General features: G+C 39.1%; 1 protein-coding gene and 1 long non-coding RNA gene across 2 annotated transcripts; both read right to left on the bottom strand.

The window, feature by feature from the left end:
* Positions 1 to 19: 19 nt before the first annotated feature.
* Positions 20 to 9,841, bottom strand: LOC133478166 (uncharacterized). The gene is made up of 4 exons (XR_009788605.1): positions 9,776 to 9,841; positions 2,348 to 2,462; positions 1,885 to 1,975; positions 20 to 1,772 (listed from the first exon to the last, which is right to left on the bottom strand). It is a non-coding gene; the product is annotated as an uncharacterized LOC133478166 (long non-coding RNA).
* A 1,079-nt stretch (positions 9,842 to 10,920) lies between these two features.
* On the bottom strand, positions 10,921 to 16,941 carry dusp6 (dual specificity phosphatase 6). Its single transcript, XM_061773872.1, has 3 exons — positions 16,106 to 16,941; positions 14,634 to 15,062; positions 10,921 to 12,058 (listed from the first exon to the last, which is right to left on the bottom strand). Exons 1-3 carry the CDS (start codon positions 16,533 to 16,535, stop codon positions 11,724 to 11,726), a joined length of 1,194 nt encoding a protein of 397 aa, XP_061629856.1. The 5' UTR covers positions 16,536 to 16,941; the 3' UTR covers positions 10,921 to 11,723.
* Positions 16,942 to 17,530: the final 589 nt, after the last annotated feature.

Genomic DNA, 17,530 nt, shown 5'->3' with positions numbered 1-17,530 from the left:
TTATCCATCTGGTTGCTCATCCGTTCATTTTTTTGTCTATCAAGTCACCCATTCACCCATACACAAACTCATAAAACCATCCATACAACTCGTAATCCACCCATTTATCCGTCCATCTATTCAACCAATGATGCCGAAACCCATCCATCAATTCACCTACCCACCTACCTATTCACCCATCTGTCTGTTAATCCATTCATCCATCAGTCATCTAGTTCATCTATCCATTCATCAACTCATGTAACATCCATTCACCTCCTGAGCCACACATTGATCTAGTCTTTTTTTTTTGTTGTTGTTCTGTTCGGCTGGGGATATGGTTGGGGAGTCGTTGAACTTAAAAACATCACAAAAGAATCAAAGTCCTGGACTCCTTCAATAGGGACGTGTTGAAGCGCCATGTTGGTGGGGGTCTCAGATTTGACTCAATTTTTAGGTTGAGAGAAATTGGTGCGCGGTCACTGATGATGATTGGATGTATTTTGGAGGTAATGCCGAATTGTTTCAAAGAAAAAAAAAATATATTCTTGAGAAAGAGCGGTGAACCGACGAGAAAAAAATGTGTATTTTCTTTTTGTACGTTTTTTTTTAGCCTCCATATGTCAACAAGTCCCAAATTCGTCCATATACCGTTCTAATATATTGGAACATTGTGGCTCACATTCATCTATTCATCTATCCAACTAACCACGCCACCATCTATCCATCCACCATCTGCTCATCCCCATCCACCTCCCTATTCCCCCATCCATCTGTTAAACCATTCATCCATCTACCTATTCATTCCAACCATTTATAAACCCATGCAACCATTCGTCCATCCATGTCCAACCAACCGTGCCACATCCATGTATTCATCTATTCGTTCATCCCTCCATCATCCATTAGTTTGTGCATTCATTCATTCATCCATCCATCCATTAATTCACCCATTCTCTCACTCATCCTCATCCAACTACCGATTCATCCATCCATCTATCTAACCATGCCACCGTCCATCCAGGCATCCATATCGCGATGAATCTTTCCATCCCTTCAATCATCTATGATGTCACCCATCCATCAATCTGCCTTTTCATCCATCCATCTGTTAACTGACCCTTCATCTACCTATTCATCCATCCTTTCACCTATTTATTGATCCATTCATCAATCCATACAAACACCCATCTACCTACTCATCCTTGCATTACCCCATCCATTCATCTATCCATCAATCGCATCATTTATTTATTTCTGCCAACCAATCAACACTGAAATGTGTTTTGTGCAAAACCAATGAGTGACAATCACAATAAATGCAATGATAGACGCGAAAGTGTAAAGTGACTGATTGCGTACACTCAATGAATCATTGAGCTGAGAGTAAGTTTCATCTGTGTCCTTTGCTCCCGTTTTTTTTCTCATTTTGAACTTGTTTTTATATCTTTTTTTTCTCCAAGGCTGTCGTCTTTGTGTGTCTATTTATATACAGTACTCTGTGGTACGCTGCATGAAAACAGCACACATGATTCAGGGCCTTCACACTTAACCTTTTTCAATGGACACATCTCTCTCTCCGTCCATCCATCCATCCATCCATGTATTCATGTAGTGTTGTGTGAGAGAGCCCTGTTGTGTTTCGGCGTGGGCGAGTGAGTTCGGATGACTCAAAGGCTGAAGAGGAGCCAAAGATAGTTTTTTTTTTTTTCTTTCTTTTCGGCCGGAAAGCTTTCATAAGTCTGCATCGTGACTCGCCGGAGAGCCGACAGGTTACGGGTAGACCGCCAGCGCTGAATGGGAAAAATGGCCTTAATCGCAACACATCCCAAAACAAACATCTAATATCCATGATGAAAGTGCTCGACCAATCATCCCCCAGCATATGTGCGACAGTGTACCTACGCTTTATCGGGTTCTTTAAGGCAGGGATGTCAAACTCATTTTTGTCACGGGCCACAACGTAGTTATGACTTCCCTCGGAGGGCCGCTACAACTGTGAACCCATATAAATGAAAGATTACCTCATATACTGTAATTACATACAGTATACACAACACATTGATGAATAACAAGTTTTGAAATCAGAAGCCTATAAAAACATGTTTTTCCACCATTACATTTATTTTCAAAGTGGGATTGGCAACAAAAAAATGCTTGCAAATATCTCAATGGTATTACACCAGAACACAATGAGCAATTTTGATTTGCTTTCGCGGGCCACATAAGATAATGTGGCGGGCCGGAGCTGGCCCCCGGGGCACCAGTTTGACACCTGTGCTATAAGGCATTATTTGTCAGTGTTTTTTTACAGTCCGCAGCCAACTTGGGATATGAGCGCTGTGTGGCAGCAGTGAACTCAACTCACCTCACAATAAGCAGTAGTTTGGCAAATAGTGAACAATTCTTCTTCTTCTTCTTCTTCTTCTTCTTCAAAAAAGGCTTCAAGCTGCTTATTGCCACTTCCAGTTGAAGTTTACTCTCTAGTTAAACAGAAAACGGAGAATTACACATGGTGTATTTCAAACTAGCATCTAGCTGAAGTCGGCTTAGCTTAATGCTAACAAACGATGCAAAACGCTACTGACATGCTAACGGTTAGCATCGACGGTCACAGTTTTAGAAGCAATGGCAATTTGAACACAAACGGTGGAGCAACACATGTAGACAGATAATATAACAATACTCACAGTCATATATTCTTTATCCTGTACGAAAAATGACTAATATTACAGCATCTTACTGAGTCACTTACAGTAGTAGTGGTAGTAGTAGTAGAAGAAGAAAAAGCACTATTTTTCGTTTGTGCCTGCATGATTGTATAGTATTATACTGTCTCCTGGTGGACAAAGCAGGAACAACAGAAGGAGCAGCACAATGAATTGAATTGCAGCATTAAATCATGATGCATAATTCTTTACTACTCTATTTAATTATGTATTTGGGTGTTTATTTGATTACGGGCCTTTTTGTGTCCTTGATGTAAAATGTAAAGAAATAATATATTTAAATAGATTTTTTTCAGTAACGAGCGTGCCTAATTATTAGTGTTGTCTAAAATTTCATGTTAATATTAGTATATTTTGACATTTTTTGAGCGGTTTTATGGTGGTATTTTACAGTTTTCGGATATATGAAGCTCTATCTTTCTACTAAAAAAATGATAAAATGGTGTAACTTTTACCATTAATTCCTTAAAATAGATTTAATGATTTCTCATCACATATGCAAAACATTTCAAATTCTGTCTTTTGTTTTTACAAAAATAAGTCTGTCCCTTAAAGTTGCTGCCAATACCGCCACACTGACCATTTTCAGATCAATAAAGTTTATTCAAAATCTGATTCTTTAATTCACTGTGTCATTTTGTCTTGTCACTCAAGCACATGCTATGGCATAGAGATTCGCACTCACATTCACACCTATGGGCAATTCAGAATCTTCAATCAACCTACCACGCATGTTTTTGGGATGTGGGAGAAAACCCCCGCAGGCACGGGGAGAACATGCAAACTCCACACAGGCGGGGCCGGGATTTGAACCCCGGACCTCACAACTGTGAGGCAAATGTGCTAACCGGTCCTCCACCGTGCCGGCACAGTTTTTTTTATAAAGTACAATATTATGAAGTGCTGTTTTTCCTTATTAAAAATAAAAAAAATGTTTCTGTGTTGTGTTTTGAGTTCGAGTGTGGTGAAGGAACAAATTAAACGTGTGTCTCAAGGCACCACTGTGGTAGAAATATATCTACTTTCTCACAAAGATGCCACGTGATTCGCAGATTTTTCGGGAACCATGCGGTTGACGATGGTTTGGGAGTCAAATGAAGCCACTATGTACACACTCTTGAATTCTTCTGAAAGAAGATTGCCTTTGATCACCTTGCAGAAAAAAAATCCTTACCGTTTAGCTTCCAACGTTTTCTGCAAAGACGATCTTACAGAAAAGGTCGGGAAGCATGCGGTTGACGACGGCTTGGGAGCCAAGTGAGCCCACTATGTACACACTCCTGTCCTCCCACTGCACACATTCCTTCCCCGAATTTCAAAGGTTTCAAAGGTGGCGTGTAACTTTCATGACTTTAACCAGGAAGAAGCAGGAAAGAAATGAAGCAGAATGCAGGAACAATTGCCTGTTTGCTCCCACGCTCCCCTGACGAGTGTGAAAAAGCTGAGAAAGTCACAGTAAGATACTGCTATGCTGCTGTTAGTGCAAAATGCTAATATCACTCTGCTAGTGAGAGATTGTTACAGATAGTAAGCAATTAATCAGAAAATAACTTTCACGGCACTCTTTGCCACTCCCAGTTAAAGTTTACTGTCAAATGAAACCTAAAACAAAGAGAGGGGCCACATCACCTTGAATAACCGCTAGCTGAATGCTAACAACCAATACAAAATGCCATATACGGGCTAAAAAAAAATAACATCGATGGTCCGCTAGTTATAACTCTCTACAATGGATATTTGAACACAAAATATGCAGCAACACATGTAGAGAGATAATTTACGAATACGCAGGCATATATTCTTTATCCTCTGTAAAAAACGACTCTTGCCGAGTCGCTTAGCTGTGAAACTCTTCGTGGTTTGTGTCGGTATGACTGTATTATACTGTTCCTGGAGCATTTTAAGCGGTTACAAAAAAACAAAAACAAAAAACTTCGTAAATCAAGGCACCACTGTTTTGTACATTATTGTACTATTGTCTAGATTTAGTTCCAAGGTAGGATATCATGGCTAAAGGAAGACCCTGCTAAGAGGCCAGAAAGTTTATCCTGGAACTAGGAACTTTTGGCAGAGCATTAATTCCAGCAACGACAAGTAGCAAGGACTAAATGTTCCTTGATTTTAAAATGAAAATTCAGCTTTAATAAAGGTGGGATACACACACACACACACACACACACACACACACACACACACACACACACACACACAGTGTTCGGTGTTTGCTGTTGTTTCGTGAGCCATCTGTTGCTTCCGATGAGATTTTGGGTCACAGCCTGTACCCTGAGTGGGATTAATAATCTGTGTGTGTGTGTGTGTGTGTGTTTGTGCGTGCGTGTGCGTGTGTGTGTGTGTGTGTGTGTGTGTGAGATATCCAGAGAGAGAAAGCAGCAGCAATGAGCTTACAAGGTTTACGAGTGGAGATGATGCTAGCGTGGCTGGCATGCGACAGGGGGAATGTGCATTTCCATGAGCGTGTGTGGGCGTGCAGGTGTGTGTGTGTGTGGTTTTGGAACGCGTAACCGGATCTGCGAGGGCAACAGGAAATTGTTGGAGTGGATGAGGAGGGGCGACTGTGACATGAGACAGGTGGGGGGGGGGGGGGGGGGATAGAAGCCAGTTGTCAATGCAGGGCGTGATGGCCGACAGCATAAGACAAACAACATTTAAAATAAAATGATCATACGAATATAAAAGGTGAATTTAAAATGGATACATTTAAAAGATAAGCATACAGAAAATATAGTACGAATAACAACCCAAAAAAATATGAAAATAAACAAGGATACAAAATAATTACTAAATTAAGAATATACCGAATAACAATGTGAAAAAAATTACAATGTATGTATTAACAACATACAAATAAAATAAATACATACAAATAGATATAAGTAACTTAAAATATGTATATAGAAATGAATAAATACAAATATGAAATGCACAAAATACAAACAAAATGTAAAAAAAAAAATAGAGAATAACTTCATTTGACATACTTAAATATATAACACAAATCTGAAATAAGAAAACATTTGTTTTAATTTGCATCAATAAAGTAATAGATTAACATTTATTAACATTTTCCCCTTCAGTTGAGCAAGCTCCTTTGGAATAAGTCCAGTGCATCCGAAAAGTATTCACAGCACTTCACTTTTTCCAGATTTTATTATGTTAGTCTTATTCCAAAATGGATTTGAATCATTTATTTTTTTTTGTCATTCCTAATTTTGAAAATCTTCAAAAGTAAAGCCGTGTGAAAACTGTCTAAATTTAGTCCTCCGGTTCCCTCTGCACCGAATCATTACAGCCATCCATTATTAACAAAACGGGCTAACATACAGACTTTCAATTTTCAGGCAACAAAAATGCCGCACGGCTCCCACAGGGTGAGGGGAAAAGGAGTTTTACAACGCTTCTCAGACAGTTCAAGCATTTAAGAGACTTATCAACCAATACCAAAAAAATTAATAGATTTGGAAAAAATGTAAGATTTTGTTCTTTTTTTAAGTCCGCGAATAGGTGGATCCGCGGGAGTATGCTGAACAAGATTTCCACCTGATAGCGACGATATCTGTCTTTTAGCACTCTCACTGTAAGTTCCTGGAACTTCTGGAGGATCAGTATGTCTTTGAGACAATTGGAACTATCGTCAAAATGTAGTCCCGGGTAATTTATGTGGGCCAAAAAACCACCTTGGGTAGTATTTTGGAGAGGTCCAGGAAGCTTTGGGGCATGGTCTGTGGCTCTGAACATTTTATATTGAAGCCTTAAATGTACTCAGGTCCTCTAGAAGTTTCAGGAACTTGTACTGTCTGCTCGTGCCTTTTGTACATGGAACTCATAGTAGGGTCTTTATATAGCGCCCATAAATTACCCCAGGACTAAATGCAGACAATATTTCAGCGGTCCAAACACACAATGGTCCTTCAAAAGTTACTAATAATATTACATATTAAATACATAAAAATAAAAATAACTAAATTAAAAGTCAAAAGTACATTTAAAACAAAAACAAATAACATGTTAAGAACATTAAAAATGATCATTTACATTAAAACAAAAATAAGAAAATAAGTAAATGAAAAACTCCATAAAATAAATATATTTAAAATAATAATACATTTTAAATACATAACAATATATATTACAATAAATAAAAGTCTAAAGTACATTTAAAACTAAAATAATGTTAAGTACATTAAAAATGTTATAAAACTACAACTATAAAATATATACAATAAAAATAAACAAATTTAGAGTGCAAAAACTATGTAAGAACTAAATAAAAAATAAATACAAACAAAAACAAATGAGAAATTAAGTACATTAAAAAGTCCATTAGAATTACAAATATAAAGTGATAAATATATACAATAAAAATAAACATATACTGTACAGTATAAAAAATATATAATACATTATTAAATAAAATAGAAACAAAATTTAGTTTTAAAAAAAAACACCCAAGGAAAAACACGTTAAGTACATTAAAAAGTCCATAACATTATAAAATATGTAAAATATAAATAAAATAAATTTAAAATGCAATATATATATATATATATATATATATATATATATATATATAGTAAAAAATAAAACATAACATAAAAATGAACATAAATTTAGAGTGCAAAAACTATGTAAGAAATAAATAAAAAATAAATACAAACAGAAACAAGTGACATTAAGTTAATTAAAAAGTCCATTAGAACTACAAGTATAAAGTGATAAATATATACAATAAATAAATATATACTGCACAGTATAATAAATATATAATACATTATTAAATAAAAAAGATAAAATAGAAACTACATTTAAAGTTTAAAAAAATTAAAACACTCAATATGTTAAGTACATTAAAAAGTCCATAACATTATAAAATATGTAAAATATAAATAAAAGAAATTTAAAATGATATATATATATATATATATATATATATATATAGCGAGAATAATAATAAAACATAACATGTATTATGTTAAAAAGTCCATAAAAATACAAATATAAAACAAATATACGGGATACAATAAAATAGATATACTGCATAAAACACCTAAAAATATAACTACTATTATTAATTTTAAAAAATTTAAGGCCAATACAAAAACTAGATTAAAACAAAAAATGAAGTCTAGAAGTGAATGAAAAATATAAAATAATAAAACATAAATAACATAAAGTAGGCAAAACAATCACTGCCCGAGTACAGTTTAGTTGTTTTTAACTTAAGTGCAATAAGATTGCATTTAGTCTTGAAAAACTGTTTCTTAACATTTATGTATAACTGTGGCAAAGAAATCATGACAGGGAAAAGCTGAAAGTCACTTCTTTATTTAGGTTAAATTTTTATTCACCTTTTATGTTGATTTTTATTTAACATTTATGTGTGAAACATTTTAATTGAATAATTATTTCAGTGCTTTTTAAAAATGTGCCTATATTTAAATGAATTGTTTGTGTTTTAACTGTGCATAATGTTACAGTAACTTACAATAATATTAAATATACTTTTAAGAATAAAACTTCTGTGCATTTATTAAATGAAAAGCTAGGTCTACTATGTTACATTATTTTTAATGATGATGTTGGTACTTGGAGAAGGCCAAGTTTTTTATAAATTTTTTTATTTTTTTATTTTTTTTTAGGTGGCACTCGGTGTAAAAGATTTGAGAACCACTGGAGCGGTGGGGACGAGGCTTTGAATGGACGTTTGGAGCATTCCAGCGCGCCGACCTAAAATTAGCGGCGCTCGTTTCCTGCGCCCTTTAAATCGGCGACGCCCGACACCGGCCGAGGCTGCAGACAGGACGAGCCAGAGCGGGGGTCCGTGCCTGCCAGGCGTTCCCCGCGTGCCCACCCCTACCTGTCAATCAAGCAGACTCATTTAGCCGCTGGATACCGCCAACACAGACTGGACATTAATCACAAAAAGTTCAGGATATTGGGCCCTGGGTGAAACCTAAAATGCACTACAGCTAAGAATCACTGCCTAGTACCGTTTAGTTACATTTAACTTTCAAGGTTCAACCCATTAGCATTCAATCTTTGAGAATTTTTTCTTTTTAAACATTTATTGAGGTACAATTTTTATTGAACATGAAAAAACTCAATATTTAGGCACATTTTTTTCTTCCTATATTTAAGCGTAGTATTACATAAACTGTTCAAATGTTTGACAACCACTGCACTGCTATATTGCAGTTTAACATTTGCGGTTTTTTAAAATAGTAATAATAATGATAATAATGTCATACTGTTAAGGTAAATATGCAGTAGTATGAAGACACACAATGACAACCTGTTGCGTGTCCACAAGGCGTGGCCGTGGATACACACACACACAAAAAACAGTCAATCATTAACTGTCTAACACACACAATGATTCATAAATACACATCCACACAATGATTCATTCTTACTTTCCATTCGTGTTATTTTTTTTTCCCGTGTGGTGCATAATCATTTTCCAAAGGGGTCCAGCATGAGAACAAAGTGAAAAAAACAGCACATCTCCTTCACACACGTCGGAAACATTCCTAAACATCGTGGACTTTATTCAGAACTGACAACTTTCCTCACAGAAACAACTATGTGCCAGCAAATGACTTTATTGGCATGTGTTCAGTCCAGTCATAAGCATTCACACTTTACCACCGTTTATCGTCAGACGCAACCGCAAAAGGTGCAAATACATGATTGACTGTACTTTTTAAAAGTTTTAGCCCACCCACACACCCTTAAAACTTACACAAATGTTTTTAAACACATTTTAAACATATTTGAACACACGCAAGTATAAAATGTATCAAGATACTCCACATATAGTACGACTGTGGCTCTCCTTTCCACATGCGAGGGCATTCCAGCAAGTAGCTACAATGTGAAAACAATGGCTAATAAAAAAAACAACAAAAAACACAAACTATCTGAATGGAAAACGCCAAGGCTTCATCTTGCCGTCACTACGCTAACGTTCCCAAATCATAAGACGTCAATGTGTGAAAATAGTAACTTTGCTCATCACTTATTTGTTCATGAAGCGATGAGTAACTCACCTTCAACTCCTGTTCTTCACTTGGTCAACCCTACGAGGACCCTCTGTAGCTGTCCACAAAAGGTGCCTGACCAAAAAAACAACAATGACACTGTGTGCATCTGTATAAAGGGACAGCATTGTCAACCCCAAAAGAAATTGGAATTTACAACAGCCATGAAAGTTAAATAATCATTTTAGATTTGATCAATAATAAGGGCTGTGTCTCAAGACTTGGTGAAGCAGCATGTGGCTCAAGGTTATTCTGGAACGCCATCTTCTAAGTAATCGTCACAGCAACCTGTTTTTCTTTTCTTTGGTATTTTTGCCATGAAGTCAATAAAAACTTTTAAATACAAAATAAATAAGGAAGAAATATTTTAAAATAAATTACAATTTAATATTTTGTGTCCTGAAATATTAACAAAAAAGTAAAAAAAATAACAAATGATTGAATAAATTACAAATTATTAAAGGGTCAGCCTCACAGTTCTGAGGACCCGGGTTCAATCCCTGGCCCCGCCTGTGTGGAGTTTGCATGTTCTCCCCGTGCCTGCGTGGGTTTTCTCCGGGCACTCCGCTTTCCTCCCACATCCCAGAAACATCCCTGGTAGGTTAATTGACAACTCTAAATTGCCCGTAGGTGTGACTGTGAGTGCGAATGGTTTGTTTGTTTGTATGTGCCCTGCGATTGGCTGGCAACCAGTTCAGGGTGTACCCCGCCTCCTGCCCGATGATCGCTGGGATAGGCTCCAGCATGCCCGCGACCCTAGTGAGGAGAAGCGGCTCAGAAAATGGATGGATGGAAAAATTATAAAATAATCTTTGAAAAACATTTGTTGATTTTGTGCCATCAAGTTGTAATATTTTCAAAATATTTTAAATCAACAAAAATATATTTGATACAATTGAGAATTAAATTATTCTTAAGTAAAAATAAACAAACTAATCTTTGAAACGTTTATGCCAGTCTTTGTGTTTGCTCGCATGCGAACACACTTACGTGCCGCGCCATATCTCTCTCACACCCACACAAACACGCTTTGATATCTTATGGGAGGGGCCCAAAAAAAAAAAAAAAAAAAACTTGCACCTGGCCCAAAACCTTGAAGAACAGGTCTGGACTGTTTATGGCAAAAAGGCATCAATGACACGCAGCACAGCATATTTTGTAGGCAAAATATCAATTTATTAATAAGTTATCTTTACATTCATAGGGGGGGAGGAGGAGGAAGGAAGGGAGGCGTCCACAGTCTTTTTCCTCCCATCATCATGATATTTTTCCCCCTGAAGTAGAAAACAAAAACAAAACACCTGCACCCCAGAAAGTCACATGAGGAGGCTAGATAAATAAGGCAACCTCAGCCGGACTGATTTGTTAGGGGAGGGCTTGCAAACAAGGCCTGTTGTTGGCTCAGAGCAGTGATTCACAAACAACTGGGCTGTGGGTAATCATCATTATCATCATACATTTATGATTCACTCAGTTGGTCCTGGTAAGATCCGTGTGTGTGCGTGTGTGTCTTCAATTCCTGCAAGCTCTTTGCTCTTCTAAACAAACCCAGAAGTCACACTGTAGATGTGGGAGTAAATTACTGTAATTATTTCAGTATATGTACTTTTTTTGTTGTTGACAGTTTTCCAATATGTGGTTGGGAAAGCACTGCAATAGATTACACGTAGATGGAAAAGCCTCCTTTTTGATTGACTGATGATTTTTTTTTTTGGCAAAATCAACAACTATATACACAAGAGCGTCCATTTTGTGTCTTCACAGAAGATGATCACAGAAGTCAGTTTGAGTCCACGACTCAAAATGGTGGTCCGGCTCGAACACACTTTATTGGAGGGACCGCGGCCCCCGGCCCACTTTGTCGCGACCGCCGCCCCCGTTGGACAGAAAACTTTTTCCAGGACTTTTTGGGCCCTCAAATGTGCGATTTTATGGGGGTTCTACTGCCACCCCGCCCTCACGTGGACTCCAGGGGGTCCAGCTGGAAGACGTTGTGGTTGGTAGGGGTGGTGAAGTAGAGGGCCTGGCTACTGGGCGGCGTCATGACGGCGGCGGTGGTGGGCCGGTTGTCGCACGGACTCTTGAGGCCCAGCGTGCGCTCAAAGTCCAGCAGCTGGCCCATGAAGTTGAAGTTGGGTGAGATGTTGGACTTCTTGGTTTTGACGATGTCGTAGGCGTCGTTCATGGACAGCTGCAGTTTCTGCATCAGGTAGGCCACCGTCACCGTCACCGAGCGGCTGATGCCGGCCAGGCAGTGCACCAGCACGCCGCGGTGTTGACCTCGAGCCTCGTCTGGAAGAGAACAGGAAATAAGGCGGAACGTTAACATGTTGAATAGCTATATGGTCGCACACTTTTTTTTCTCTAACTTTTTAGCAAACAAAACATAAAGCATCAAACTGTTTGTGCATCATGATTTAATGCTTCAATTCAATGAATTGTGCTGCTCCTTGTGTGCCAGCCTTGGCCACCTTGGTACACCCTGAACCGGTCGCCAGCCAATTGCAGGGCACATAGAAACAAACAACCATTCGCACTCATATTCACACCTATGGGCAATTTAGAGTCTTCAATCAACCTACCACACATGTTTTTGGGATGTGGGAGGAAACCTGGAGTGTCCGGACAAATCCCACGCAGGCACGGGGAGAACATGCAAACTCCACCCAGGCGGGGCCGGGATTTGAAACCCCAGTCCCCAGAACTGTGCCGGCACCAAACATCCAATCACATTAATTCATAGGCAATGTGGGTTAAGCGTCTTGCCCAGGGACATGATGACGACATGCGCTCGAGCGGGGATACAAACTGGCGACCCTCCGATTGCCCACGAATATATGCCTGTGAGTATTATGTGAGTATGAAACAGCTTGAAGTCTCTTTTTGGAAGAATAGTTCACTACCTGCCAAACTGCTGGTTGTTGTGAAGTGAGTTGAGTTGCATTCACTGCCCCCATAAAGCATTCGTGGCTCAAAGTTTTGCCCTCAATCATGTCTCGAAACCTTGTAAGTCAGTCACTCGTATCTCAAGGCACCACTGTACACCAATTTTTCTCAAAATAATACTGTAGATACGTCAGGGTGTGGAGAAGCTTCTTTGTAAGTATTGTGATGGGCACGCAAAAATTTCAGAGAAATAAGTAATTATGTACACTTAAGTGGAGAGGTATTCCAGAAATCAGTTTCATTGGATATACATCTGTCAGTCACTACAGTAAACTATTTTTATTTTTAAGACAATGAAAGAAACTTTTATTTGATATGCATTAGTTTGGATGTCATCAGGCAGCATGGTGAACAGCCAATCAAAATCTATTTCATTCGGTATGAATGCATTTTGACATCAGTTCCTACAATGGACAGCTATAAAAAAAAACAGTTTTCTTTGATAAGCATTTGTCATGATGTCAACAGTCACTCCAATGGATAGTTTTTTATTTTATTTTATATATATATATATATATATATATATATTTCGGAACATTGTGTCTTTGACGCACTGGTCTCTTATCAGTGCTGAGAGGAGGAGTTGAGGTTATCGGCAGCTCCACAGCGCTCCCGTGTTACAGTACCGCGACGCGCTCGGCTCTAAGAGCAGCAGCACTAAAAGGTCCTGGCTGAAACCAGAGAGCAAAAAGCCGGACGGTAATTCGAGCGCAACAGGAAGGAAGCGCCATTGAAAGTAATCTAGGACATGTCGTGTGTGTGTGTGTGTGTGTGTCCATTACATGAACAAAAGGAGCCATTTACTGGCCCTGTTGACATCCTGTGGCCCTTGACAGCGCCCTCATGACTCTGGCTGCCTTGAGCAGCCCAAATGCCATCATTGTCACGGAAAGGAAGGCGCTAAGAGGCTACGCTAACACAAAACAAGCAGGAATGCCAACATACTTTTTCTCTAGAACGTCAGCCGTTTTATCACATGATCGCTAAAAAAGCTAAAGTACACATTGGGCTCAATTCATATGCTGGACACTTTCAAGACTTTCAGAAATACTTTTTGGGAAAATAGGCCTTTTTGTGAAATATTATGTTTGGGTATTTTGGGATACAATATGAAGATTTTCCTGTTATAAGTTTTGTCCTTTCATCTACATTAAAACTTTTGGAGGTTCACTTTTTTTTTTCCTCCCATGTCCAAAATCCAAAGACATTTTGTGTTTGTTGTTTTTTTGGGGGGAAAAAATTTGGAGATACGTGCTTTTCATTCAGTGACCATGTACTTCTCGCTGTCACGGTTGTTGGTTTTTGGGAGATATGTGCTTTATACAATTTTCTTGCATCCAAAAAAGAAGAAATGTCATGCTTGGTCTTTTTCTGAAGATTTGTCCTTGCATCCATGCATAAACATTCGGACAGACATGCTTTTAATTTTTTGTGCATCTAAATCGCAAAGAAAAGATCACTTTTTGAAATTGTGAGTTACACACTTTAATCGGACTGTGACGTATTCATGTACAAGTTCTGTCCTTTTATTCACACAAAAATTTAGAGGCACATGCTTTGTTGCATCCAAAATGCAAAAAAATGTCACATTTGTTCTTTTTCGGATAGAAATTTGGAAATACATCTTTTTCATTGGCCACCGAGTATGGGTTTTTCTCGTTTGTCCGTTCATTTACACCAACAATTTATTTGTAAAATGTTTTTGTTTGTTTGGATCAAAAACCAGAAGGAACATCATTTTTTATGTTTTTCATGATACAAATTTTAAATTTTTATTATTTTTGTTTAAAAAACCCAAATGTCCTAAAATGGTCTTTTGTGTAAGTCTGTTGCACCACCTGCTGTTTTGGCACATGTTTAACAGCCCACGAATCCAGACAGATGCGATTGTCAACAATTTGTAGTTCAGCGACAAACTTACCAATGAAGTTGATGGCCTCGGGGAAGAACTGTGACAGGTTCTGGCTCCAGTGGTCTGAGATGGGGATCTGCTTATACTTGAATTCGCCAGCGTTCTCAAAAAGGTTGGGCAGGTTTGGCGTGACGTTGAGGATGTACTTGATTCCGTACTCCTCCAGCACGTCCAGGTTGGTGGAGTCCTTGGCGCAGCCCAGGTACAAATGGGGGAGGATCTCCACAGGGAAGGACGACTGCAGGTTGGACAGTGGACTGCCATCTGAGTCGGTGGCGCTGCTAGGGTCCACGTCTGACTCGATGTCTGACGAGTCCGAGCTGATGCGCAGACCGCCCAGGCCCAGGACCTGCGTGGAGGGAGGGCTGCTGTCGGAGGAGCCGTCCAGGTTGGTATCGCACAGGTTGGGGAACTCTGCCTGGAATTTGCTGAAGCCACCTATAAACAGAACACTTGTTAATACATGTCCCGTACAGTGCTTCAAAGGGTTCGTATACAGCCCGGGGGCCCTAGGTTTGCCCACTTGCTGGTGTAAAACCAACCCCTTAACCGCATCCACATTAATGTCATCCACATTTACCATTAAGTTATGCTGGTGTAAAATAAGATGACCTCGACAGTTGCTGCTGGCTTGTCTAATAATAAAACCTTTCCTTGGAATTTTGATTTTGCTAACACGTTTCGACCATAAAGATATGAAAAAATATATATATATTTTGCTTATTTTCAGGGGGGAAGATGTCAAACTTACTAGCCTTTTCCATTTTGTGATATAAAAACTTTAATTATTCCACCAAACTTGCTTGTTTGTTTTTTTTAACAAATGATATACACACACACACACACAAATTTTTACAAATCCAACTTGCTTGCCTGTGTGATATTTTAAGCATAAAAAATATTCTATGAAACTTAAAACTAAACAAATATATAGAAATAACTAAATATTAAATTAATATACCTTTTTTTAAATAAAAATATCTACTTTTTTAAAAATTGTTGGGTCTGGATCTGACAGTTTTATGAGTATCACAAGTTGGTCAGCTAATAAATTATCACATCATACGGCATTAAAAGTGTGATTTCAAGCAATAAAATGTTTCTTAAAATATTTTAAAATACTAAATAAAAAAATAGACAATCTAGAAAAGTAACTTAAAACGTAATATTTGTAATGATAAAAATTGGGAAATACACAAAATTCTATAAATGTAAAATAAAAAGTTTGTCTGATTCTGGCTGTTTTATGTGGGTAAAAAGGCTTTAGACTTCTTAGTAAATTGTTTCCCCCAAACGATACTCTGAAAATATTATTAAAATTAAAAAAAATGTTGGACCTGGCTGTTTGTGTGTATATAAAAAAAAAAAAAAAAAAAAAGATTGAGACTTTTGTGTGTGTGTGATTCATGGGTAACTAGCCAGAGCAATGTACCAACAACAGCTGACGAACTGCGGTCGTCCCGTGGGAACGATTCACTCACCTTCCAGGTAGAAGGCCTTGTAGCCCTCGTCCTTCATGCGGCGCAGCAGCAGCCCGAGCACGGAGCCGCCGTCCACGTTCTCGTTCCACTCGCGGCTGTACTCGTCGTAGAGCACGATGGTGGCGCTCTTGCACCGCCGCGCGAACCGCTCCCGGTCGGGTCCGTCGGCGAGCAGCGCCCGCACAGGTAGGTTGCCCTTGCGAAGGCGGCGCAGCATGAGGCCGGGCAGCGCCACGCTGATGGCGCCCTGGACGTGCGACGACTCGTACGGCTCCTGGCCGCGGCAGTCCATAAGCAGCAGGAGGCAGTCGCGGCGCGGCGCGTCCAGCTGCTCGCGGAGCCACGCCGACGTCTTGCTCACCGCCATGACCACCGAGTCGAGCGGCTGCAGCTTCTGCGAGGGGACCACGGGCTTGAACTTGTCCAGCATTTAGACGGGTCTCGGGAGGAAAGCGCTATTATATCAATGGGCGGCTGGGCTCCGTGTATGTCGGGAGGTTCTGAATGAATCCCACGGCTGCTTCCTGCTCATTCGCTCCGCTTCTTTCTCAACGAGCTCACGCCAAATAAAGTCCGAGGAGCTTGAATTTCCAACAAGCGTCCCGGAACTTGAATGAGTCTTCGCCTCCTTCTCGCGCACTGAAGCCCTGAGAGCGCCGCCGAGCTCCTGAATGGCGGCGGAGGAGGAAGGGGGCGTGGCATCGCATCGGCATTCCAATCGCCAGCCAATCACAAAAGGGCCGAGTGGCGGTCGCCCTAGCAACGGTGGCCGGAAGGCGCGAATACCCCCCTCCCTTTTCTCTCTATGTTGCCCCCCTTCTGTGTTGATGAATTGTTAATGAGTTTTGTCATTCACAAAAAAAAAAAAAAAAAGAGGGAGAGGAATTTCCGCTCCGGATCAAGTGAGTGCAAACACGACGAAGAACTGCGGAAGGAAGGAAAGAGGGAGGGAGGACAAGGGGAGGAAGGGGGGAGTCAGCTTTCACATGCTGCTCCAACACGATCCTATCACTCAAAAGTCTGTTGTTACAACACAAGTAAAAGGCAACACATGCAGCAGTCAAATGGATAAATACATGAATGAAACTACAGAACAAACTTATAAATTATAATGATTAATAAATGATTGAAAGACACAACTCTGGAAAAATATTAAAATATTGAGACCCCCCCCCAGAAAAACGTTTTTTGAGTATTTTGACCATTTTTCATTCAAGTATCCATTCTCTGTACCTATGTACTTTATTTATTTATTTTTTAGAATAAAAGAAAAATGTCCACTCAAACATACCTTGAAAGAGCAAATTCGCCGATAGTTACATTTTTCAAGAGCTGTATTCCTACAGCGATGTTTGATATGTAGGAGATTTGATACATACAATTTCAGTTAACACAATGACATAATTGTGAACAAAGACCTTTCTT

The sequence above is a fragment of the Phyllopteryx taeniolatus genome, chromosome 5, assembly GCF_024500385.1.
Source record: "Phyllopteryx taeniolatus isolate TA_2022b chromosome 5, UOR_Ptae_1.2, whole genome shotgun sequence".
NCBI classification, from domain to species: Eukaryota; Metazoa; Chordata; class Actinopteri; order Syngnathiformes; family Syngnathidae; genus Phyllopteryx; species Phyllopteryx taeniolatus.
Note: the sequence above shows the minus strand (reverse complement) of the source record. Positions and strands in the feature narration are given on the sequence as shown.

Bases quoted from the DNA above. Each gene is read 5' to 3' on its own strand.
- dusp6 (XM_061773872.1), bottom strand. From the start codon at position 16,535: ATGCTGGACAAGTTCAAGCCCGTGGTCCCCTCGCAGAAGCTGCAGCCG. The intron at 15,063-16,105 runs GTGAGTGAATCG...TTCTGTTTATAG, and splicing joins CAAGGCCTTCTACCTGGAAG to GTGGCTTCAGCAAATTCCAG. The intron at 12,059-14,633 runs GTAAGTTTGTCG...GTTCTCTTCCAG, and splicing joins CGAGGCCATCAACTTCATTG to ACGAGGCTCGAGGTCAACAC.